Source organism: Hydra vulgaris, chromosome 05, assembly GCF_038396675.1.
Source record: "Hydra vulgaris chromosome 05, alternate assembly HydraT2T_AEP".
Classification (NCBI taxonomy): Eukaryota; Metazoa; Cnidaria; class Hydrozoa; order Anthoathecata; family Hydridae; genus Hydra; species Hydra vulgaris.
This window is the reverse complement of record NC_088924.1, coordinates 13557351-13584935: the sequence shown is the minus strand read 5'-3', so window position 1 is coordinate 13584935 and position 27585 is coordinate 13557351. Positions and strand designations below refer to the sequence as shown.

General features: G+C 28.1%; 1 protein-coding gene and 1 long non-coding RNA gene across 2 annotated transcripts; one reads left to right on the top strand and one right to left on the bottom strand.

Annotated features, from left to right (window-relative positions):
* The first annotated feature begins 3832 nt into the window (after positions 1-3832).
* Positions 3833-10108, top strand: LOC136080592 (uncharacterized). The gene is made up of 3 exons (XR_010638548.1): positions 3833-4452; positions 9611-9679; positions 9926-10108. It is a non-coding gene; the product is annotated as an uncharacterized LOC136080592 (long non-coding RNA).
* A 2429-nt stretch (positions 10109-12537) lies between these two features.
* On the bottom strand, positions 12538-14441 carry LOC136080591 (soma ferritin-like). The gene is made up of 3 exons (XM_065797434.1): positions 14083-14441; positions 13359-13451; positions 12538-13253 (listed from the first exon to the last, which is right to left on the bottom strand). Exons 1-3 carry the CDS (start codon positions 14179-14181, stop codon positions 12921-12923), a joined length of 525 nt encoding a protein of 174 aa, XP_065653506.1. The 5' UTR covers positions 14182-14441; the 3' UTR covers positions 12538-12920.
* Between the last annotated feature and the right edge of the window lie 13144 nt (positions 14442-27585).

Below are 27585 nucleotides of genomic sequence, written 5' to 3'. Positions count from 1 at the left end.
TTCATATCATAATCTATAATGGTATTATTTATATAACATATCACAACAATATTATTAAATTTGTGATGTTCAAATATCATATGAACATTCTCTAACATGTTCATATGATATTTGAATATAGTTCTTGAGTATATCATCTGCAAACAATTGACTGATGCAAGTTCAAATGTTGTCAAAAACCAAGCATGCATGCATGGGACACTGCAGTGTCCCACAAAGAAATGCTGGTTTGAAAGTCAAATTTTCTTTATTATAAAAAAATATTAAAATAGGGGGGAGATAGGGAGGTTTCTGTAACTTTTTTTAGGCTCCAAAACTATTAACTTTATATATAATAAGGTTCGTAAAACTTAAGGGACTTACGCAGTACATTGAGAAACAAAAACAGGATATTTACATAAACTTTTCAATTTTTAATCTGGAGTACCACAGTGTAATTGGGAAAAAAGCAGGCATGCGGAGTCCCAAAAGGACTCCGGCTTTATATCTTTACATTTTCCAAGTCTGTAGTGTCCAGAAGCTCTAAACATGTTTGTTGACTTATTATCTACTATAATAAAAAAATTCATGAGATTTAATGACTTGAAACTTATTGTTTTTAAGCCCGGAGTCCTTGCCGCCATTATGCCTAAGGACTCCGGGCTCAAAAAACAATTGTTCCTCTAACCTAAAAGTCCTAATTTTTTTTCCTAATAGTAGTCCATAGACTTATTTATATTTTTAGAGCTCCTGGATACCAAAAACTAGGATAAAGTAATCTTTTTGTGACTTTCAAATCCGTAGTCCTTTTTGGGATTCTGCATCCCTGGAAAAAAGTCTCTGGGTCCAGTATTCAAAGTAATACTATCTAAAGTAATATATAAATTGAAAAAAATGCTTTAAAATGCATGCAGTTATACATATAACTCCTGATAGTTAACTATAAGTATAACTAGTTATACATAAAATTTGTTATATAAACTTATTTTTTAAGGTTATGCTTGAACAAATTAGTACCAATTAATTCAAATTCAAGATTTAGTTCAAGTTCAAGTTCTTATTTGTTCATTGTTTTTTCACCATTTTATATTTATTTGTTCAAATTTGTTAACTAGTACTAATTCTTACTACAGTAAGAATATTTATCATTGTTGAACGTGATTTTATTAGTAACTTAATTTTACTTTCAACATATTTTGACAACACCCTTTACATTTTAAATGATGACAGCTTTACATTTCTATTGATGTTAAATTTACTACATTTCAATAACTGAGATTGAATTTTAACTGAATTTTTGTAAGCTTTGTAAGGGTTTATTGTATATCAAATGGTGTTGTAAATAAAGAAAAAATTATATATATATATATATATATATATATATATATATATATATATATATATATATATATATATATATATATATATATATATATATATATATATATATATAGCCATAGAGAGAGGGGCAGTGTGAGACCAAAATAATGTCAATTAAAAAATGGAATTAAAAAAAAAATTAAATATTTTATTTAAAAAAAAAGTAAAACAATTTATGCTAGCTATGAGCAGGTTTTAGAGGTATTTACACCAACAATGTAGTCTAAAAACTTCTTGCTTTTGTTGCTTAAAACTGTAGAGGATCATAGGAAAAACAATTTAAATTCAGAAATTAGCTTGCTTATCTGAATAAACAATTTATGTTTTTTTTTTTTACTTTTAGTACTGTTGAGAATAAATGTATAATTGAACCAGAAAAAAATTGATGGTATATGCATTTTTTATATTATATTAACAATTCAGATATACCATCATAATATGATAACAAAAGCTGACATCATTTTCAATATGAGATGGCAAAAAAATTGACTGAGTTTGATAAAGGGTGAAGGTGTTCAATAAACCGGGTCATCATCTGACATCATTATGCATAGATGACCCTATGATTTAGGTAAAATAAGTAATCAATTTGCCATATTTCTGTTTAGAAAGTGTAAGAAAAAAGCATTGTTATGCTGAGAACCTACCTATTGAGCAAGCTTTGACCACCTATTTTATAAATTTGAGAGACAGAAGTGGAAGTGCAAATTGCAAAAGAACTAATAACAATGCTATAAATCGATTTTAACTTTGTAGACTAGCATTAATATAGTATTTAGAAACAATAAATGAAGTTTACATGATTTTTATAATTTGTATTTATTTCCATTAATTATCAGTTGTCAGTCTCTATTTTATAAAATGAATTAAAAAACTATTTATTTATAGTATAATAATAATACATAAATACTAGTTTCCTAATGCTATTATCATCACAATGTTAATGGTATTTGTTTTAAAGTGAAATTTTGTATCAATTTTATTGTTTTAATGTTATATATATATATATATATATATATATATATATATATATATATATATATATATATATATATATATATATAATTTTTACTTTATTTACAACACCATTTGATATACAACAAACCCCTACAAAGCTTACAATAATTCAGTTAAGATTCAATCTGATTTATTGAAACGTAATAAATTTAACATCAATAGAAAAGTAAAGCTGTCATCATTTAAAATATAAAGGGTGTTGTCAAAATATGTTGAAAATAAAATTAAGTTACTAATAAAATCACGTTCAACAATGATTAACATTCTTACTGTAGTAAAAAATAGTACTAACTGATAAATTTGAACAAATAAATATAAAATTAACAAAAACAATGAATAAATAAGAACTTTAACTTGAACTTTAACTAAATCTTGAATTTGAATTAATTGGTACTAATTTGTTCAAGCATAACCTTAAAAAATAAGTTTTTATAACAAATTATATGTATAACTAGTTATACATATAGTTAACTATCAGGAGTTATATGTATAACTATATGCATTTTAAAGCATATTATTTTATTCAAACATTACTTTAGATCATAATACTTTGAAAACTGGACCCTGAGGCTTTATTCTCAATAACACTGTGGTACTCCAGATTAAAAATTGAAAAGTTTCTGTAAATATCCTGTTTTTGTTCCTCAATGTAGTTCGTAAGTCCCTTAAGTCTTAAGGACCTTATTATATCTAAAGTTAAAAGTTTTGGAGCATAAAAAAAGTTACAGAAACCCATCTCCAACCTATTTTTTTCTTTTTTTTATAAAGAAAATTGGAAATTCTTCGACTTTCAAATCTGCATTTCTTTGTGGGACACTGCAGTGTCCCATGCATGCAAGATTGGTTTTTGACAACATTTCAACTTGCATCAGTTAATTGTTTGCAAATAATTTACTCAAGATCTATATTCAAATAACTATTATATTATCCTAATAATAAGACCATTTGCACAAATCTTAATCTTATTTCTATAAAGAAAGATAAACATTATTCGTGGTACTTACATACTTGCTTGCCATTCTCTATATTAATATAAAATATTTTCACACAATATAAACGTAACGCAATGCAATGTCGATTTAAAATTTTTTTTTTTAGTTTTTAAAAAAAAATTTTTTTTTTAGTTTCCAGCTTTAAAATTAATTCCCATGCAAATCCCACAGGAAACCCACGTGGGATTTCCCATGTGTGTAAATACCATATGGTTTCCACATGTAACCCATGTGGGATTACCCACATGGGTTTAAGGTGACAAATTTCCATACGGATACCACATGGGAAAAACCGTCCCACGTAAATCCCATCAATCCCACACGGAACCCACGCGTAACCCATGTGGGACGCGGTTTTATTTTTCACTGGGATATCATGACGGCTGTCTCCAGCTGATCCATTTTCCTGAAAAGTCTACTAGCTTCTTCAATCGTGATTCAAAAACCTTGCTTATGGTAGTTAGACGAGTCAGATTACTCCCCTGAATTTTTGAAAATAGCGATAACAGATGACAGTTTTCCAGCTTTTGAGCATACTGGAAAACAAGACTCTGTTAAGCAATTGTTAAATAGTTTTGAAAGTAACGATGACAGCTCCGGAGAACACTTCTGCAAGACTATAACAGGTATGTTGTCTGGACCATAAGCTGTAGAAGAGTCTAAGAAGGAAATCACGTTTGATACAGAAGTTGAAGTAATACGAATGTCAAGCAATGGATCAACCTGTCCCAGTGAAAAATAAAACCGCGTCCCACATGGGTTCCGCGTGGGTTCCGTGTGGGATTGATGGGATTTACGTGGGACGGATTTTCCCATGTGGTATCCGTATGGAAATTTGTCACCTTAAACCCATGTGGGTAATCCCACATGGGTTACATGTGGGAACCATATGGTATTTACACACATGGGAAATCCCACGTGGGTTTCATGTGGGATTTGCATGGGAATTAATTTGAAAGCTGGAAACTAAAAAAAAACTTTTAAAAAAAAACTAAATAAAAATTTTTAAATCGACATTGCATTGCGTTACGTTAATATTGTGTGAAAATATTTTATATTAATATAGAGAATGGCAAGCAAGTATGTAAGTACCACGAATAATGTTTATCTTTCTTTATAGAAATAAGATTAAGATTTGTGCAAATAGACGTATTATAAGGAATATATAATAGTTATTTGAATATAGATCTTGAGTATATTATCTGCAAACAATTAACTGATGAAAGTTCAAATGTTGTCAAAAACGAAGCATGCATGCATGGAACACTACAGTGTCCCACAAAGAAATGCAGGTTTGAAAGTCAAAGAATTCCCAATTTTCTTTGTTAGAAAAAAAAAAAATAGGGTGGTGGTGGTGGGTGGTGTTTTTCTTTTGTTCATGGTCGCTCTCCTCGATTTAGCCTAGCTATATGAAAGTGAACCATCCAGAATGTAGACTGTACAAATATTTTTTATAACGTATAACATTCTTATGTAAAACATCTATATTTCTGGTAAATATATTGCTTTTTGTTGTTGTTGTTGTTGTGAGGGAGATAAGTTTCTGTAACTTTTTTTATGCTCCAAAACTTTTAACTTTAGATATAATAAGGTCCTTATGACTTAAGGGACTTACAAACTACATTGAGGAACAAAAACAGGATATTAACAGAAACTTTTCAATTTTTAATCTGGAGTACCACAGTGTTATTGGGAATAAAGCCTCTGGGTCCAGTTTTCAAAGTAATATAATCTAAAGTAATGTTTAAATAAAATAGTATACTTTAAAATGCATATAGTTATACATATAACTCCTGATATAGTTATACATATAACTCCTGATATAGTTATACATATAATTCCTGATATAGTTATACATATAACTCCTGATAGTTAACTATATGTATAACTAGTTATACATATAATTTGTTATAGAAACTTATTTTTTAAGGTTATGCTTGAACAAATTAGTACCAATTAATTCAAATTTAAGATTTAGTTAAAGTTCAAGTTAAAGTTCTTATTTATTCATTGTTTTTGTTAATTTTATATTTATTTGTTCAAATTTGTTAATTAGTACTATTTCTTACTACAGTAAGAATGTTTATCATTGTTGAACGTGATTTTATTTGTTAATTTTATTTTTCAACATATTTTGACAACACCCTTTACATTTTAAATGATGACAGCTTTACTTTTCTATTGACGTTAAATTTATTACGTTTCAATAACTCAGATTGTATCATAACTGAATTATTGTAAGCTATGTAGGGGTTTGTTGTATATCAAATGGTGTTTTAAATAAAGTAAAAATAATATATATATATATATATATATATATATATATATATATATATATATATATATATATATATATATATATATATATACAACATTAAATTTGATACAACAATAAAATTGATACAAAATTTCACTTTAAAACGAATACCATTAACATTGTGGTGATAATAGCATTAGGAAACTAGTATTTATGTATTAATATTATACTATAAATAAATAGTTTTTTAATTCATTTTATAAAATAGAGACTGACAACTGATAATTAATGGAAATAAATACAAATTATAAAAATCATGTAAACTTCATTTATTATTTCTAAATACTATATTAATGTTAGTCTACAAAGTTAAAATCAATTTAGAGCATTGTTATTAGTTCTATTGCGATTTGCACTTCCACTTCTGTCTCTCAAATTTATAAAATAGATGGTCAAAGCTTGCTCAATAGGTAGGTTCTCAGCATAACAATGCTTTTTTCTTACACTTTCTAAAGTGAAATATGGCAAATTGATTACTTATTTTTACCTAAATCATAGGATCATCTATGCATCTATCAAACTCAGTCAATTTTTTGCCATCTCCCATTGAAAATGATGTAAGTTTTTGTTATCATATTATGATGGTATATCTGAATTGTTAATATAATATAAAAAATGCATATACTATCAATTTTTTTCTGGTTCAATTATACATTTATTCTCAACAGTACTAAAAGTAAAATAAAAAAACAAAATTGTTCTTTCAGATAAGCAAGCTAATTACTGAATTTAAATTGTTTTTTCTATGATCCTCTACAGTTTTAAGCAACAAAAGCAAGAAGTTTTTAGACCACATTGTTGGTGTAAATACCTCTAAAACTTGCTTATAGCTAGCATAAATTGTTTTACTTTTTTTAAAATAAAATAATTTACTTTTTGTTTTAATTCAATTTTTTAATTGACATTATTTTGGTCTCAACATCCCCTCCCCATTGTCAATTATTGTTAAACTCACACTGCCCCTCTATCTACTGGCATCATTTATGGATGATCCCATAGCCTAAATACTATATATATATATATATATATATATATATATATATATATATATATATATATATTATATATATATATATATATATATATATATATATATATATATATTTATATTTATATTTATATTTATATATTTATATATATATATATATATATATATACATATATATATATATATATTTATATACATATATATATATATATATATATATATATATATATATATATATATATATATATTATTTTTACTTTATTTACAACACCATTTGAGATACAACAAACCCCTTACAAAGCTTACAATAATTCAGTTAAAATTCAATCTGAGTTATTGAAACGTAATAAATTTAACATCAATAGAAAAGCTGTCATCATTTAAAATGTAAAGGGTGTTGTCAAAATATGTTGATAGTAAAATTAAGTTACTAATAAAATCACGTTCAACAATGATAAATATTCTTACTGTAGTAAGAATTAGTACTAGTTAACAAATTTGAACAAATAAATATAAAATAGTGAAAAAACAATGAACAAATAACTTGAACTTGAACTAAATCTTGAATTTGAATTAATTGGTTCTAATTTGTTCAAGCATAACCTTAAAAAATAAGTATATATAATAAATTTTATGTATAACTAGTTATACATATAGTTAACTATCAGGAGTTATATGTATAACTGCATGCATTTTAAAGCATTTTATTTAATTTATATATTACTTTAGATCATATTACTTTGAATACTGGGCCCAGAGACTTTATTCCCAATTACACTGTGGTACTCCAGATTAAAAATTTAAAAGTTTCTGTAAATATCCTGTTTTTGTTCCTCAATGTACTTCGTAAGTCCCTTAAGTTTTATGAATCTTATTATATATAAAGTTAAAAGTTTAGGAGCCTAAAAAAAGTTACAGAAACCTCCCTATCTCCCCCTATTTTAATTTTTTTTTTTTTAATAAAGAAAATTTGACTTTCAAACCTGCATTTCTTTGTGGGACACTGCAGTGTCCCATGCATGCATGCTTAGTTTTTGACAACAATAGAACTTGCATCAGTCAATTGTTTGCAGATAATATACTCAAGAAATTTATTCAAATATCATATGAACATGTTAGAGAATGTTCATATGATATTTAAATATCACAAATTTAATAATGTTGTTGTGATATGTTATATAAATAATTCCATAATAGATTATGATATGAAAATAAGATAGGATATGAAGGCAATGATCAAAGAATAAATTTACTTATAGAAATTTAGATGTTTGTTTATTAGTTTCAGAATATTATATTATGTGTGACTGCGGCCTTCTATAATAACAGGCCTTGACATCGCGCAACAAATATGTTAAACTGAAGGCCAATTCCTAATACTGTGTTTTACATTTTCATCTTTTAACATTAGACGAAAGTTTGTGTTCGCGCTTTTTTAATAAATCTTTAAAATGTGATTGGTTTATAAATTAGATAGCCCAACATCAAGACGATAACGTTGTAAGGTTCAAGGCATTAACATTGTAAGGTAATAATATTGTCAAACTAACGATAAGTTTTTTAAATAATTAAAATGCCTTGAAAATGCCTTTAAAATGCTGTTTATCTCTTTGCAAGTCGAACTATCTCAACTACAACAAAAATATCAATTTATACAACTACAACTACAATATCAATTACAACTACAACAAAAATATCAATTTATAAATTCCCGAAGAATCAAGAGGAGAGAAAAAGATGTAGTGAAGCTATCCCAAGAACTGGTTTTATTGTTACAGACTATACAGCATTATGTCAACTGCATTGGCCAAATGAAGCACCTTTTGAAAGCAAATATGGGAAGCAACGACCTTTAAACCCACCACCTGTTTTTAAAATATTCCGCCTAGTTGTTTAGCCACACCAGCAAGTAAAGTTAGAAAAATGTAACTTCAAGCGGTTTTCGAAGCAATTTACCAGATGAGTTAAATGATTTTCTAAAAGAGGATGAACTTATATTTGACGATATTCAATCTTTGTTAAGTGATAATAACGATGTTATTGTTTTCCAGCTTAATAAAAAAAGTTTACACATACAATCAAAAATGTACAAACTTGGTGTTCCATTATTTATTTTAGTAATTTTCAAGGATTATTCATTTGTAGCTAACCATAATGGCACAACTTGTAATATTTCATATTTAGCTATAAACAAATTAAAGTTAATGAAAACAAAATCAGCTTTATTTGAAGCAGTTAGATTTTTAAAAAATAAAGAAAGTTCGCTTCAGTCAAATATTCAATTCGAACACCTTAATGCTATGAGAAAAGTTAATGTTGGTGAAGTTTTATATAATTCAGATATTATATGTAGAGCATATGAGTATTTTGCTATGCGACGAAGTTTATATGATTGTTTGTGTATTGACTACAAGTTGCCAAGTATAAGGACTTTAACCCTGTTGAGATATATTGATAAAACTTTTTTTTGCTTGAATCAACTTTTGTTGGTGTTTTTTATTGTTGGTGATTTTTATTGTTACCATTTTTAGCAAAAAAAATTAAAAATACAGTTATCTTTCTAATATATAGATATATACTATGTTAGGGTTCTGCTTAATATTGATACTATTTAATATTACATAAATATTCTTAATGAAATTTGAAATACGAAAAGCACGATTATCTTTCAACAATTTTTTGGTTTTCTTTTTATATTTCCGTTTTTACTAGAGATTATTATTAGAAAACATAGACTGCCATTACACCCTACCTAATATAAAAATATATCAATATAAGTAAAAGTTAAAGTTTAATCGGCCTTCAGTTTTTACGGCATCTTGCGCGATGTCAAGGCCTGTTATTATAGAAGTCTACATCATTGAAAAAGTAGGTTTTTACATTTTTGTTTTTGTTTTTTTGTTTAACTACTTATCCTTATTGATCACTTTTTTTCAGGATTCTCCTCAGGGGTTCAAGCTCAATACGCATAATATGTGTTCAATTACGCATAATACGTTAGTCATTGTAAGTAATAAATTAGGAAATAATTATTTGTGAAATATTGTAGTCATTAATGACTTCAAACTGGCTAATAATTAAAATTGCTCGACTGATAAGGTTCCTTATTAAAATTGCTCTCTCTCTCTCTCTCTCTCTCTCTCTCTCTCTCTCTCTCTCTCTCTCTCTCTCTCTCTTTCTGTCTCTCTCTCTCTCTCTCACTTTATATATATATATATATATATATAATTGTATTTATCTTTTTTTTTTTAGAAAATGTTTGAAGAAAGTTAGAAGATACTAAAAACCTTGGTATTATACAAGCCGAAGCGATTTAATTAATTCAATTGACAAAAAACGGCGTGTAAATCGCGAAAGAAAAAATAATATTTTTAATATTCGTTTTGGATGTATTGATTAGTAGCATTTATTTTTAAATAAATTCATTTTGCAACACGTTTTTTAATTTTATAAAATTTCGTCATAATAGTTTAAGGTAAATCCCACATAGGTTATAGGTGGAAAACATCACATGTAAAAGATCAAAAATGCTACACGTTTTGAATACCAAATGGGATAAAGTAGCAAATACCAGATTAAGTTAAGCCTCTCTGAAAGCTTCGATGAATAATTTTAAATTACTATTTAAGTAATTTTTAAATTAAAAGAATTTTAAAAATTATCATAGAAGCATTCAGACTTTCATTTGTCTAGTATTGACTACTTTTATACCATTTGGATTAAAATATGTGGCATTTAAGATCTATAACATGTAGTATTTTCCACCTATATCCCATGTAGGATTTACCACATAAAACCCATGTGGGATTTACCATATGAAACCCACATGGGACAAAATAATAATCCCCATATGAGTTACATATGGTAAAAACCCACGCGTATCCCATATGGGATTTACCATATGGAATCCATGTGGGATTTACCATATGAAACCCACATGGGACAAAATAATAATCCCCACATGGGTTACATGTGGAAATATCCACGCGTATCCCATGTGCGCTTTTTCACTGGGGTTTGACGGCTAAATCAGGTAGAACGCAACTAGTGGAATCAAGAGATGAAATAGATGAAAAGTTCTTAGTAAGCAATTCAGCTTTGTCTTTAGGTGAGGTGACAAAGTCTGAATCATACAAGAGAGATGGAATAATAGATTTGCCCTTATTATCGATACTGTTAAAGATTCTCCAGAAGTCACAAGGGCCTAAAATTTGTGATTAATATATTATATACTTAATTAACTATATACTTAATTAATATATTATATACTTACTTATAACATTTATTAAATACTCATGTCATAACAAAGAATGGAAGCTTTATCTCTATACCGATTGGGAACATTTTTACTATTATTATATTTGTTAACTGGTGGCATTTAAAAAAGTGCTGCATGAGTGTTAAAAAGAGTAGCATTTAAGCAGAGCTAGGACGGTGTTGATGCAAACAATAACACGGTGTTGTTGCAATCACCAGAATGTTAAAAGCACCTGGTAGGAGAAGCAGACTAACACTTTTTTATTATCCGACCGGATATTGAATACCCGGATGTTTAAAAATTATCCGGCCAAATAATGTAATTCAAATCCTAAAATATATAGTTTATTATGACAAAATATTACCGTGATAAACCTTTAAAATGGCGAGCTTTGTTTGGAAGCTTTTCAGAATTAATGATAGCTGAGATTTCACGGCAATGTGCATTCCATGTGGAAAGCAGATTAGCAGGGGATGTAATAAATCTGTTTAGAAGTCATTTTGCACAACTCCACTGCATAATCAATTTGTACAAAGAGGAAAAAAAAAGTTATAGAACTTTCTTCAGCTGCACAAGAAAATTCAAAATGTATTGAATTCTGATTAAGTCTCCTTTTTAAAAGCTGCGTAAATAAATAATATTTTTTTTAATCACTCGATTATAGAAAAAGCATTTTCTAATTTAAAACGTCATTATCTTTAAAGATAATGACGTTTTAAATTATTGGAAACATGAAGAGAAGTTTTAACTGCTAAAAGAGTTAGCACTTAAGTTACTAGCACCACCTGCATCCCCTATATTTTCGGAAGATTGTTGTCATTATTTATGAGAAAAAGCGATCAAGGCTAGAAATGTTTATTTCTCCACGTTGAGATAAAATAAATAGAAATGAGCGATAAACTGATGTATTTATTGACCATATATAACTTTAGTAGTATTATAACAATAATAATAATAACAAAATTGCATAGAAACCATTAACATTAGATTGTTTGAAAATATAACATTTCAAGATTTATTTCAGTTATCAAATGATATTAACATGAAATATCCGGTATATAAAAGACCGGATAAAGTTATTATCCAACCGAATAATACTTCTACCCGGCCCTGATTGCTTATCCGGGACACCCCTAATAAAAAGTTAAGAAGTAAGGATAAAATTATATCACTTTAAAACACCTTTATGCAACAAACAAAAAAAGCACTTAAGTTCCGAATTAAATTTAGACTTTTGAGAAGCGTAGAGATTATTGTAACTTGTAGTTATGTTTTATGAAAAAAATCAGACCATAAAATAAAACACGCCAGGTTTTTTGCAAAGACATTTTGCTAAATGAAATTCAAGTCTGTACTAAATGAAATTCAAGTCTTAGTCTGAGTTATAAAATAGTTGAAGACATCAATGTTATAAATGACTACATTTCTCTCTTATAGGCACCGTGGTTTTTGACCTTTGCCGGCTCTGCAGCTTTTAAAGTATCAACTTTTGACGTCTTATTTAGAAAAAATATATTTCACAAAAGTAACACTTATTTATTTGTTTTAAAACAGTGGTTGGCAAAAAAAACTTAACATCAGATGTAATTAACAATGAAAACAACTGTTAACCAATTTATTTTTCCACTAACAGACTTCTTAAAATCAGTAGAAATATAAATAGAAATCAATAGAAATAACACTTAAATTTTATTATGTAAAAATTAAAAATTAATAATTTTTTAGCTGTGTCATTTTAAACCTTTACTCTATCTACATTGCATCATTTTTAATTTTGGGTAAAAATTTAATCAAAATAATTAATTGCAAACACATTTACCAAAACTTCCAAATAAAAGTCAAAATTTAGGCAAATAACTACTAATTTGCTTAAATTATAATAAACACTTTTTTTCTTTAAGTTTTTAACATCAAAAAAACTTATTATCAACTTTTTAAACACATAAAAAAACAATGTTTACAATAAATTAAGACTATTAATTAGCATTTTTATTTTGCTGAGTCTTCAGATGCCATGGTCATTTTATCAAAGTGATATATACCAAGACCATCACCACATCTCTTTGCATTAGTAAGCAATTTAGAAATCTGGTTGATTGAATCAACCTGCTCATTCAAGAACTCTGATTCTAAATAATCACTCAAATGAGGATCATTGTATTTGGTAGCAATCATATGTAAATCCAACAAAGATTGATTTACTTTTTTCTCCAAAGTAAGCGCATCTTCTAATGCTGAAATATGACTAGGCCATTCGTTTTGTGGGGCTATTACAGATTGAAGAAAAATACGACCACCTCGTTTGTTTTGATAGCTCATAAGCTAAAAAATAAAATCACATTTCTAGTCACATTATTTTAAAAACAAACTAAACAAATATGTGTAACACTAATAATGCAACACTAAAATTTTTCTTAAAAGTTATACCTTTTCAGCATGTTCACGTTCTTCATCGGACTGGTGCTTGAAAAATTTGAAGAATCCCTCCAATGCAACATCATCTCGATCAAAGTGATAAGCCTATGAAAATCAGGTAAAACTTAATGAGATTATTTTATTATACATTATAAAACAAAATTTCAACAAAAAATCTATTACTTCTCACAATCTAAATTATAGAGTTGTTCTTAGATTTACAATTTTTAAAATTTTTATTACCAATTGCACTATTACTTATACAGTCCAACAGTTAAACCTTAATAAGCATCATTTTAAAAAGTAATCAGCGCATAAATATTTTTGGAGTTGCCAGATTAATTCCTACTATTATAGCAAAATTATCATAAAGAATTCACTACTTACAGTTTACAAATAAGAAAAAAAAATCAACAACTGCAATGATCAACTGAAATGAATGTTACAAATACTATGTAAAACCTAACAAGTACATCGACAAATATGATTATTGGTTGATATTAATAATTATTATCATATTTAATAAATATGATAATAGTTATTAGTATTATTAAACATAAATAATTTATGTTCAAAATTAAAAATTAGGAATGCTTTTACTTTTTAATCTACGACTTGTATAACTTATAAAAATAATTGAAAATGAAATTATGATTTGCTTAGAAATAAAGCTTTAATTCTTACTAGGAAATACCGTTGAACAGTAAACTTGATGATAATGACAATGTTAACCTACCATAGACATGTAAACATAGCTTGCGTATAACTCAGCATTTATTTGTTTATTGATGGCTGCTTCGCAATCTTCATGAAAGTTTTGTCTGCATCGACTCATATTTGGTCCTTTTTATATAGTTGATAGAAAAAATAAGAAAAAATAAATGCTTAGTCCGTTCTAACACTGTAGAAGCAGCACCAAACTCTTGTTGTTATGAAAATTTGTTTAGTTGAAATATATAAAAGTCACATGACCTAAACATAAATTTAATTGGCCAACTAAATACGAAAAGATGTCATAAAATCTTACTGGCTAGAAAAGTAAAGGCCGTTTTCCAAAAGGTTGTCCATAATTTACGTAACGCAAACATTCACAACACACAAAACAAAAAAAGATTAAAAGTTTCCCTTCGCAGAGTCATAGTTTATATAAAAAATCAAAATAGCCTATTTAAGTTTAATCTCCAACTTCTGTTTTTTTAAAATATATTTTGCGCAGATAAAATATATTTTAAAAAAACGCTCTATCAGCATACTGGCAATTATGCTGATACAGCGTTTCTCTGTAGCGAAAAAAAAAGTCGGATTCATTTCGACTTTTTGCGGATCACCATAAGCTAAAACCAATCAAGTTTTGAATATTATGTCACGTGGTGTCAATAGTATAAAAAAGGCGAAAGCACGTTGTTTTTAAAGTGGCAAAGGAACAAATTCTTAACCTAGCGTTCTTAATGATTTTCTATGAACTCACTCTGAATATTGGCAAGCATCGGGATCGACCGTAAACTACGTAACGCAAACTTTCACAATAAACAAAACAAAAAAGATCAAAGGTTTTCCCTCGCAGAGTCTTAATTTATATAATAAATCAAAGTAGCGCATTTAAGTTAAGTGAAAATAGCCGCGTAAGAGAACTTAATATCTCCTACTTCTGTTTTTCAAATTTATTTTGCGTTTTATGGACTAATTTATGGACGATCCCATTAGTAAATTCATCAAATAAGGAGCAAGACTTAAATCAAGAATTTACAAATGTAAATTTGCACACTGTCAATTTCGATAGTTACACTTCATAAGAAGGTTTATCTTCAAGTGGCCATACGAAGATAAAAATTTTTGTGAAAAAACCTACATGGAGTTAAACCTGCTGCTAGTTTTTGCAGTAACAGTTTAACAGAAATGTTCATATTAGAGTTAAGTATTTATTTATTTATACTTTCTAATGAAAAACTTTATACTAAATTATTATATTACAAAATTATATCACATCTTACATATAAAGACAATTAAATGTTAAAATTAATGCCTGAAAAGAAATTTCCACATGCTCCAAAGTAGAAAGTATGCTAAAAAAAGTCGTAATTGCTTTTAGTTAAACATACAAACTTATTGCTGCCATTATTATTGTTGACAACGAAAATAAAGTAGCGCAAAAGAAAGTAAGTGGAAATCAAAACAGGGTTTCGTCGTAGCGAAAAAATTCGCTTCGTGCAAAAATTTCTTCTTTTGAAAAATGGGCTTAAATAAATTGCTTGCGTCAAGCGTTTGGGAATACTTTGTCCTTTGAAAATCTTATTATTCAAGGTAGCAGTGCCGGTTTAACCAACAGACACACTGGTCACGTGCTAGGAGGTCATGGAGTTCAAGGAGTAAGAGCATCTAAATGAATTTTTGAGAGAAAATTTAAAAGAAAAATTTCTCTATCCTTAACTTTCTCTCATGTCCCAGAGATTTTTATTCTTTGCAATAACAGCGCATACGATGCTTTGCATACTGAACATTTTATCATTTTATCGACTTGAAAGAACTTTCGAGTTCGAACATAATGGTGAAAAAAGAAACTTAAAATAATTGGATATTTTATTTATTATTCATTCTTAGAGTATTATCATTCCGCGGATCAGACGAAAAACTAGAATCAATACGCAACGGAAAGTTTATTGGATGTATTGAGCTATTTGTCCTTCCCTCGCCCAATACTTGATAACTCATGGAAACAAAAGAAAGGGTTGTATCTCGTACTAATCTAAAAACATTTGCGAAAAACTCGTGCACTTAATAACCGCCGAGGTTATGGAATTTATAGGTAATATGATCATCGTTAAGTAACATTTTATAGTGTAAGTTATTTATTTACTTCAATCATAATTTCTTAGTTAGCGAAATCAAACTTGCAAAATATTTCTCAATCATTGTTGATTTTACTTCCGATGTGTACAAAACGGAAAACCAGTTGAGTGGTTCTTAGCATTCATTCACACGCATAATCATTTTGCAGTTTCTATGCTTGAAATTGTTTTGAAAAAGTTAGATTAGTATGCGATCAACATTTAAAATTGCCGTGGCCAGTCATACGACAATGCCAGTAATATGTCTGGAATCTACTTTGGTTTACAAGCAAAAATTAAAGAGATCAACGTTCTCGCCAAATACATTCCATGTGCTGCTCAGTATTTGAACCTCGTAGGAGTGAGTGCCGTGGAATCCAACGGATTCCGCGGCACTCACTTCTTCTTGATCGTTACGACGATCAGAAAGCAAAACCATGAGCAGATGCCTTCGGACTTTTGACCAAAATGGAACAACTTGACAGCTATTTTAATAATCACTCGGAACAGAACCAAACGTTAAACAAAGTTAACAAGAAACTGTAGTTTGTAAAATTTGATTTAGGTATGGTTAAAGAACTGTACAACTCCCTGTAGTATTACGTGCAGCAAGTTTGCTCCAACCTCGAACAGTATTCAACCTCGAACAAGTATGATATATTTTAGACAGATTCCATCAACCTAAAATATATCATACTTGCACTTGCAAGTTAAAATGTAGACTAAAGGTGTTTTAAAACCTACACTAATCGCAGCGTATTTTTAATAATAAATGACGCGAAATGCTTGTTTAAATACAACAAAAAATATATTATAAAGCCACTCTCTGAGGTGCAACTGTCAACGGGACTAGATTTGATGCAACATATTGTGTGTGTGAGAGAATGTAAGGAACCTATACTGCATATCATTTCTCAAATAATATTACAATTAAATATATACTATAGTTTTACTTCCTTGAATAAACCAAAAAAAAAAAGAATAAAGCAGCTTTAACACCAACATACACAACGTGTCATCATTTATTATCTTGACAAGGAGAGTTGTTAACTTTTTTCAACAATGCAAAAAACTGGAACTGCTGACAGAAAATAAGTTAAAAAAACTTTCAGTTCTATAGGAACTGACTAGCCAAACTGATTGATATATATGCTTGCCAATGCAAAAATTTTAGATAATGCTGCAATAGCAAATTTAATATGGTCTAGCTATGGAGCACATTTTCATGGAAGATACAAGGAGCGAACTTACAATTGGCTATTGGATAGAATAAACTGCAGAATAAACTGCAGAGTATTTGCAGCAAACAGAGCTCAGACCTTAATGATGTAGTGCCACAATTAGAATACAATTCTAATTAAAAATAATTTTAAGCAAAAGTTGGCCACAACTTGGGATGACTTTAAACATACCAAAAAAATGTAATTATTTAACTTTCAATGTTATATATTTGATTTATTTTTCAGAAAAATTTGTCTGAAAATATATTATCATTGATTCAATTTTCAGTTCTCGTTTCATCAATTTTATCAATCGGGATCAATTTTTTACTTATAACTTGCGACAATAAAATAGTTTTGACTTCTTAAATTGACATTTCTATTAACTATCTATTGTTGACATTTAAAAAAAATTTCAAAACCCAAATTGTAAAAACTTTAGCAATTTACAAGCTGTAAAAACTTGTAAAGTACTTTTTTGTGCTTCTATTCTGATATTGTTTTTACTATAAAGCTCTGTGATGTGCGTCTTATGTCCGTGTTTTGGCAAAGACCACCTTTTATCTTAACGTTCAGATATTGAATATGCAGTTTCCGAAATTTTCATAAATAAATGAAGTGAACGCACTTTCAAAATTTATTACACTTTTTGTTCATAAAAAGATTTTAAAATATTATCTCCACTTTATGCTGAATCTACTTTTCTATCTGCATCTATCTATCGTATAAATGCTTAAGGCTCTAAAAGAATTTTAAGTGACATTGATGGCTTAATGGTTTACATTATGGTTTCAAAGCAAGGAAGTACATATTATATTATTAAATATCGGTTCCAAAATCGTTTTTTTATGTGTGGAGAAAACGTTGACAAAACAGTCTTATCTATTTTTGATTAGTTTGGAAATTTCGTAACAAAAAACCTAACACACATAAACAACTTAGTCCGTTATCTTAGATATTTGGACAAAAAGAATCTTATATCCCATTATAATTAAAATTCACAACAGCTCTTTGAAAGTTTAAATAATTTATTTCTCAGTAGTATTTCCAGAAAGCTAAGCAAAAAAACGGTTGTATATTTAGAGGTATTAATAATAATAAATTAACTAAACATGAAATTTTTTGAGTTTGTTTCACAAAAGTTTTTTTTATACAACTTAAAATTATTACTTAAAGAATCTTATAAAGACTTATTACTTTGTGACTCAATACTGTTTTTATGTACTACTTTTTATAAAATAAATTTTTATAAATCTATTGTATGGCCCCAATGAGTACTAAATATTCTGTGGAATACTACCTTTTTATGACTTTTTATTTTTATGACGCTAAAACATTTGATGATTATAACATGGCTATGTTTATTAAACAAAGTATATTTTAAATAAAATTTTATTATGATAAATATATATAAATATACCTATAGGTATATTTGTTTCATCAACAGAAAACTTTGGGCCACAAAATATTATCAGCTTGTAAATCTCAAGTTACAATTGAAAACTAAGTTGTACTTTTTATTTGACTTCCAGTTTGGACATTGGTGCTTTCAATCTCCGCCTTTCTTACATATTGCAGAACTTTATTTCATATGAAGACGGATGAATTATCTAAATTAGCTGGTTATTGAACAAAGTTGAATCCTTTAAAAGTAATAACTTTTTCAATTCAAAAGTAAAATATCGTCTTCACTTAAATAAATATTCTACATTCTCTTCTAAAAAGACAATACTAAAGCATGTATTCAAATTTGTAATTTTCATGGGTGAGTTTTCATTGTTCGACACCTACCTAAAGTTGCTTGCATTTTTTGGACGAAGTTTTTCAAAAACAAACGTCGTTTTTTTTTCTGCAATGAAAAGTCACGTGGCTAAACTCCCAAGTATGGGAAAATTAACATAAATGTGAGAAATTTAACATAAGTTTCCGAGAGAGATTAAACAGATTAAAAATTAACTAACGTTTTGTTGTTGTATTACCATTGTTAACAAATATCAACTATTTGAGTGTATAATGTCCTACTAAGCCAAAAAGATCACTTTTTCTCAAAAACGAGTTATTGGTATCATTATATAGTATGATGGGTACTTTACATATTTACTGCGCATATTTACTAAGCCAAAAAGACGTATAGGGAAAAGTCGGGTAGCCCCGGACACTTAAGGAAAAAATAGATTGAACACATGACATGTGTTTTGAAATGCTAATTTTGAAACATGCCTTTTTTCTAACATTTTTTTTTTAATGTTTCGTATAAAATTAGAGTAAGCAATAATTATTTTTTTTATTTCTGACTTGATAGATAAATATTCATATTTTAAAAAAAGTCTTTTGACACTTTGTTTACAGTTAGCACATTGTGCTAACTGTAAACAAACTTTCCCCGATAGTTTATTACCATCCTGAAAACTGTTAAGAAACTAGAATTTTAGGCTTTTCAATTTTATAAAACGCTTAATATCCAACAATTATGAAATGTAGAGATACGTCTTTTTAGCTTAGTAGGGCAGTATAACTCACAATTATTATTTTCTCCCTAGCAGATTATAAAATGTACTTCAAAGCAAAAAGATAAAGTCATTTGTCATTATTACAAATACGAAGCTTTAATTATTATTTAGTAGCATTTAAAACGTAATGCATTGCAAACACATAAAGCCATTATTGCAAATACGAAACGCTAATTGCCTCCAAGCGACTGCCTCCAATCTACTTGAAAAAATTATTTTAAACAGCTTGCGCTGACAGGAGCAAAACCATTATTTTGATTGTGATATAAACAAAATTGATAAATCAATAATACAAATATGGGTTAAGCCGCATTGTTTAACTTATTGATGGTCTCGTATGGAAATGCTCATCCCGATAAAATGAAGGTTAATATTCAGAAAGAAGTTCATAGTCTATGGAATTCATTAAAGAAAGAGAAACTCAAACATACGGATCTTGAATCAAGGTTAATGTATCTAATCAATTTATTCAAAGAAAAGGCAATGAAGTTCAAAAGCAAGCGATTGTCATTTTTGGCCAATACTCCAAAATAGTCTGCCCCCATCCTTCATTAATTTGACAAGAATTTCATTCATCAGTGTAAAGCCACTAATGAGCGATCTGATATTGATGATCAACAAAGTCCATTCTCTTCCTATTTGTCGACCACTAAAAATAAAAATAAAAACCAAGAACAGTGCTCAAGATTGTATCAATTCTGAGATTGCAGTTTTAAATTGTGAAGTTGCTGGACTAAATACTAGAAAGAAAAGGGGATTTATTGCTGAAGCTTAAGAGGATGAAAAAGAAAAAAAGGAAACTAGCTCATCTAACCAAAGAGCTAGCCAAGAAAAAGTGTAATTAAGCTCAACAGAAGTTGTTGTATTTAAAAATATCCATTTATTATTTAGAGTTTTGAAATCCTCGACGAATTGATATCCGAAATGATAAAAATTTGGTTCGCAAACAGAAAAATCGCCCTCTGTACTCGTCTCCTTCCAAGAAGTTATGGAACATCGAAAGCAAAAGAAATAACAAAACAAGACCCTGATTTAGAGCTAGAGTCAAGGAACCTTTTATTACAAGAAAAAAGTTGAATTGCCATCATCTTTGTACGAGTCAATACTTTAGTCAAATTGTGAAATTTGAATATTTTTCTTGTTGTAGAAGAAGCTCTTGTAAAAGAAGCTCTTACTTTACTCTAATTAGAGCACGATTTCTTCCACCAACTGTCCCTGTCAGCCAAACAAGTGATGGTTTTAAAACGGTAGATACCTCATAAGGAGCTAAGAATTGTTTCCGTTATCCCTATTTATGCTCAACGCATCAAACATTATAAGTATTCTTCCTCGACCTACCAAGGGTTTTCCAATTCTTCTGTATGATGCGTTTTGTCCATCAATTCAGTCTAGTCTATCTGATAGAATCTGTAAAAAGTGCAATATTTACTATTTATCAAGCTATGCAGAAAAAACAAGTTTCTATCCATTCTGCCGCTTTAACACACCCTCCTATCAAAAGAGTCCGACTTGTTCATATCGCTGCCAAGCGTAAAACAGAATTTATGGCAGTTGTTGCCCTGCCAAAGAATTCAGAAAATACTGAATGGTTAGATGAAAATAAAGTTGACGCAACAGATCTGATTGTACCTCAAGAGGGCAATAACTTTTTAGTTCGCGGAGAGCATTCACTACCTGTTGTTTCAATTGATGATCACTTCAACAACTCATGGAAAGATGATGAGTGAGTGAATTTTTATTATAGATATAGAATAATATTTGCTTAGTTGATTATTTGGTAAGATGCTATTCTATAATATAATTTGCTCAGATCTACTATTATAAAAATGTATATTAACTAGAAAAAAATCAATGGTGTTAACGCATTTTTTAATGTTATTTTAGAGGAAGGGAGCAGTGACGGATTCAGGGGGGACGGGGTATGCATCCCCCACCACCCACTGGATTCGCACAATTTCTAAAACATCTTCGAAATTAAGGATCATTTTTTTTTCTTTTTTAGGAGACGGATATGTGATACAAAATACAAAAGTATTTCAACATCTCTTCCGCCTCCCTCCCCAAACAAAAATTCCTGGATCCGTCACTGGAAGAGAGGACGCAAAAACTGACATCATATATAAGGGGGAGTTGGCAAAAAGTTCACAATTTGACAAAGAAGGGAGGGGTGGTGCTCAAAAAATTAAGAAAAATCACTGACATCATTTATGGACAGCAACTTTGACTTAACTTCGTCCAAAAAAATTTCTCGTTAGCTGATATTGATATTGCTTTAAAACATTTACTTTGTTTGTGCTATTTTTCTTTTTCCGAGTCTAAAGAAAATAAAACAAACATATTTTAAAGATAGCTAGCTGTGATCTGAATTTAGTGCATAGATATGTAAAGGTCCAGGTGGAGACTCGAGCAAGATATAGGATTTGCAAAATTGATATAGCATTGAGCAATATGGGCGTTGTGGGTCTAAAAATTCATCTAAAGAATAGTACTCATGAAAAAATGGTTCAAGAACAGAGAAAACTTTTTTGTTACAAAAACTAATGATGCCACTGAATTATCCATTAAAACATGAAAGGCACTCAATTAAGTAGTTTAGCAGGTGCATTTGAATTTTCCTTGTACACAATCTCAAACACCAATTCCATTTCATTATCAGAGATTTAATGGATACATAAGCATGTTTGTGAATACAGTGATAGCTCTGTTACCAATAGTGTTATTACATTTCAGCCTATATTTTCAGACAACAAAATTGCATCTACGATAGAACTAGGCAAGGACAAATTAAAATACATGGTTAACTATGGAATTGCACCTTACGTCAAAGAGCTTTTAAAAGTACAAATCTGTGCATCAGTATAGCTGGCTGTTTGTTATGACAAAAGTTTGAATAAAGTCATTCAAGAATCTGAAATAGATTTAGTAGTGAGATTTTAGAACAATCTTAGTAGCAAAGTTGAAGTACAATATTGGAATTCTATGTTTCTTAGACATGCCACTGCAACAGACTAAATTAAGAGAATAAATGATGGTTTATCTCGTTTGGATTTATCTAAACAAGTACAATTATCAATGAATGGTCTTTCTGGAAGATTTTCAGGAAAATGCAATTAGAATGAGAAGAAGCTGGTCTGGTCTGAGTAAACTAGTAAATATTGGTAAATATAATAAAATAGTTGTAACCTCCACATCATTCATGGAGCCAATAAACCACAAGTTGGGGGCTAAAGGCTATCATTCAAGGATTTTTCAGTTTTTTAATGATTCTCTTGCTAGACGTAAAGATTTTATTTCTGTTACAGATTCTACAGACTTACCCCTGCAATTTTGTCTAACAAGGTTTGTGAATGTGTTTAACCATTCTGGCTTTTTTATTTTGTCTTTGAGTCTTTAAAATCTATAAAAATAAGAGAACACAGTTTTAATTAATTTTTCAAAAACACTTATATTTACATTTTAGTCTTATAAAGTTTTTTTTCAGTCTTTCATAGTATTGTTACCATTTTAGATGGGTTGATGATCAATAGTTGGTATCACGACTCAAAGAGATATAGTCAAATATAATAAAGATAGTTGATTTTTGGCAGAACCCACCAGCTTTTAAAATATCTTTTGAAAATTTTTTGTTTTGTCTAACGATATAACTAACTGTTCTTTGTCTCTATCATTAAATCTGGTAAAGTCCAAGATTTTTTAGCACATGCCATTTTCTTAAACAAAGTTGAATTTATTTTCATTGTTTTGGAAAAATGTATTATTTGAAAAGATATATATTATGAAGTTTAACTCAAGTTTCAAAGTTCGAGTTTTTTTCAAAACTCTGTTAACAAATTTTATTGCAAGCATAACAAAACTAGGTTTCCAAGTAACATTAAAAATCAACTTTTATGATTGTCTATTTTCTGACTAAATCTGAAATATTAATATTATAGTATTTCAAATTTGCTTCTGGATTACTACTGCCAAAGACATATACTGGCCTTGTTTTAAATAAAAAATGCTTTACACATTAGCCTAATGTGAATTTGACGCCATAAAATTGTCTTTATTTTCTTTCATTTTTCAAAGACATTTTCAACTTTTTTAAACTTACTTTTTTAAATTACTGCAATGATATTAATTACTGCAAAAACGAGTTAAATATTTAACTTGTTTTTTGTTATTACTGTTATGAAATGTTTATTTCCTTTCAGTTTTTTTTATATTAGATAATTAAATTTAATATTACATTTAAAAAAATGTTTAATAATAATAATGTACACTGTGACAATTGATGAAATCAATTGTGGAGCACAATAACAGAAGATGTTGTGCTATAACAGCTATAAATGTTTTAAAAATAGCATTGTTTACTTTTCAATGTATATAAATATTATTTAGTATTTAATAAATAACTTTTGCAATAATTTGATTTATCAAGTTTATTTTTGAATTGGTCAATTGTTATTGATTCGACAATATGTGGTGGTAAACCATTCCAAGCATTTACGACTCTACACGAAAAGAAATTATATCTAGCATTACTCTTACAGTATGCCTTTGTTAACTTTTGGTTATGACTACGAAAATTGTAAGGTTTTAATTGAACTTTAGATATTGAGTCGTTTATCCAATTTATTTCCTCATAACCGTTCTGTATTTTATATTGAAAAATAAGATCTCCTCTTAAACGACGTTCTTCTAGAGTTGTTAATTTCAATAATTGTAGTCTTTTTTCATATGGCATTTTTTTAAAAGCTGGTACGAGTTTTGTTACCCTTCTCTGTACTTTTTCTAACTTTAAGATGTCTTGCTTCAGATAAGGACACCATACTTGGATTGCAAACTCAAGATGGGGTCTTACAAAAGTCGTATATAATTTTTTTGCCATATTCGAGTCAAAATATTTAAAAGTTCGTTTAATAAGAGCAAGCATTTGATTTTCCGACAGCTTTATCAATATGACTAGTCCATTTTAAATTTGATTGCATCATTACTCCTAAATCTCGTTCTACTTTTGATGTTGCTAAGATATTATTCTGTTGAGTTTCAGCGTCGAACATTGAACAAGTTATACATGGATTTTTAAAGCCAATGTGCATAATTTTACACTTTTCATAGTTAAATTTCATTAACCATAATGACGACCATTTCATAATATTATCAATAGTTGTAGTTTGTTTATGCGAATATCTTCATCTGATTTAAAAATATTTATAATTTTGCTATCATCTGCATATAATTTTATAATATTTTTTAATGTGTCTGGCAGATCGTTTATATAAATAAGAAATAGAAGAGGCCCGAGGACAGATAAAAACAATATAATATATTTGATATAAACAAGTTTCTTTCTTTCTCAACAAATTTTTTAAAATCATTATTTCTTAAATTTCTAATTGTGGCTTTGCAACTAAAAATGATTTTTTATTTTAAAAAAATTAGCAAGTAACAAATAAAAAAATTACGTTAATTTATTTACTTCATTTATAAAAAGTTTATTAATTTATAAGAAATTTTGTTGCAAAAGCAAAGACTATTTTTCCAAACACCATTTATTAAAATCAAATCGCTGTATATACCATTTAATAAAAAAATAATGCACTTTAACTTGCATTATAAAAAAAAGTTTAACTTACATTTAGTGCAAATTTTCAACGGAACACGTTTATTTAAAGTTTAATTTGAGTAAAAAAAACAACCGAAAAACAATTGTGATAAAAACGAGCTAATTTTTTCTTTAGAATAAATAAAATTTAAATATTGAATAATATTTAGTAATATAAATTTGACAGTTAAGTTAAACCCAAGCATTAACTTTAATTTTAATAAACTTAAGTATATTTGTTTAATTAGTATTAAATTATATATTTTTTAAATCAAAATTAAATTATATATATTTTTTTATCAGAATAAAATTGTATAATTATAAATCTATTATTTATTATTATTATTATTAATTTATTATTAATTATATAGTTAATAAATTAAATCATACATTTTTTATCAGAATTAAATTATATTAATAAGCTCTTTGCTAAAGTATTAGTGTTTTTCAAGCAAAAAAAGCATCACATTAGAAACAAATTAAAAATAAAATATCCTAATATTATTTAAAAATAAATTTTAAGTTTTTTTTATTATTAATTTTTTTTTAATTATTAAATAGAAATTTTAAGTAAATTTTTTTTATTGTAATCAAAATTTGTAAAAATGTTATTGTTCTCGCATGATGATAAATAAAAGCTTTTATTATAATATATTTCTTTTAGGTTTTTTTTCTTATGGTTTTTTTTTTTATGTTTAATAACTTTGTATACAAATAAAGATTGTCGTTAACTATAAACTATTTTGTTTTCTGTTACTAAATATTTCGATAAAATAATTAGCCTAATAGAAATTAGGTTTCGTAGTTTTTAATTTTATTTGAGTTTTTTATCATTAGTAACTAGCGCTTATATCTAACATAATTGTCATTTAAACATTTGTAACAAACCTTTTTACATAATCATCATTCAAAAGTTATTGTGGCTATAAAATGAATTACTTCTTTTACCTTAACACTTATTGAATAATTTAAAAGTTAAAAAATGATAAAAAGTTACTTAATAAAAATCGCTCAAGGCGTACATAAAATTGCTTAACACATTTATAAATTGCCAGCAATTTAACACTTTTAAACAAAGTCTGCATATATTAACAATTCACTTAAAACTTTGTGAAAATTTCAAAGATATTATGTAAATTACAAAGTGTTGACAATTCATAGCAAATAGTGACATACTAAATTATTTAGTTGATTTGTTAAACAAATCAATTTGGTTAAGTTTTCAAATTACATACTAAATTATTCAGCTGGATTGTTAAGAAATACAATTTGGCTAAGTTTTCAAAGAAATCAACTTTGTATAATTATTTGTTATAAATAAAGCAATTTATTTTTAAGCTTTTAAAAGCCTTTTAAAAAATATTTAAAATGTTATCCAAATTAGCTGTTTGAGGCATTTTTAATTATGCTTCTTTCAGAATTTAAGGGGTAAACAAATTCTATCTGTTGACCAGCCTTGCACCCCTTCTTCATTTGTTAGGCTGGTGTAAATGTATTTGTAATAAATAGTTTCCAGTTTAGGATATTGAATGCTGGATCTTCTTGACTCGATCCATGGATTCTGCTTGTGTCTCTATTTTTATGATTAGGCAACTCATTTTATTATCTCCTAATAAGGGTACAGCTCTAAAACATAGTTTTATGGTTCTGAGACTTGCTGGTAGTCAGCATTCCCAAACTCAGAGAGGCTGATTCCATCAACAGCTGTAAAATATCAGAATACTAACAGTGCTTTGTTGTGCATAGATGGTGCCCCTGTTCGTACTTTTGGTGTGCATTGTCGAGGTCACATTTGGAGCCCGTTTTTATGGCTTAGGGTTTCTTACTATTAATAAGACAATTGCTTGGACTGTTAAATAGTGTATTGAGTAATATCTTTGCTTTGAGTCAAGTTCTTTAACAAATTTAGAAATGACTAAAGTACCAAAAACTATAAAGCACAAAAAAGCATCATCATCACCAAGTTCTCTAAATCTACCATTCACTAATATTCGTGGTCTTCGAAGTAACTTTTCTTCTGTTGAGTCTTGCAAAGTTCTCTCTTGCAAAATTTACCAGACCTACTTGCTCTTCGTGAGACTAATTTAACATCAGCTC

Coding starts and splice junctions, on each gene's coding strand:
- LOC136080591 (XM_065797434.1), bottom strand. CDS start 14,181: ATGAGTCGATGCAGACAAAACTTTCATGAAGATTGCGAAGCAGCCATC. Junction 13,452..14,082: donor GCTATGTTTACATGTCTATG/GTAGGTTAACAT, acceptor TGATTTTCATAG/GCTTATCACTTTGATCGAGA. Junction 13,254..13,358: donor AACGTGAACATGCTGAAAAG/GTATAACTTTTA, acceptor TTTATTTTTTAG/CTTATGAGCTATCAAAACAA.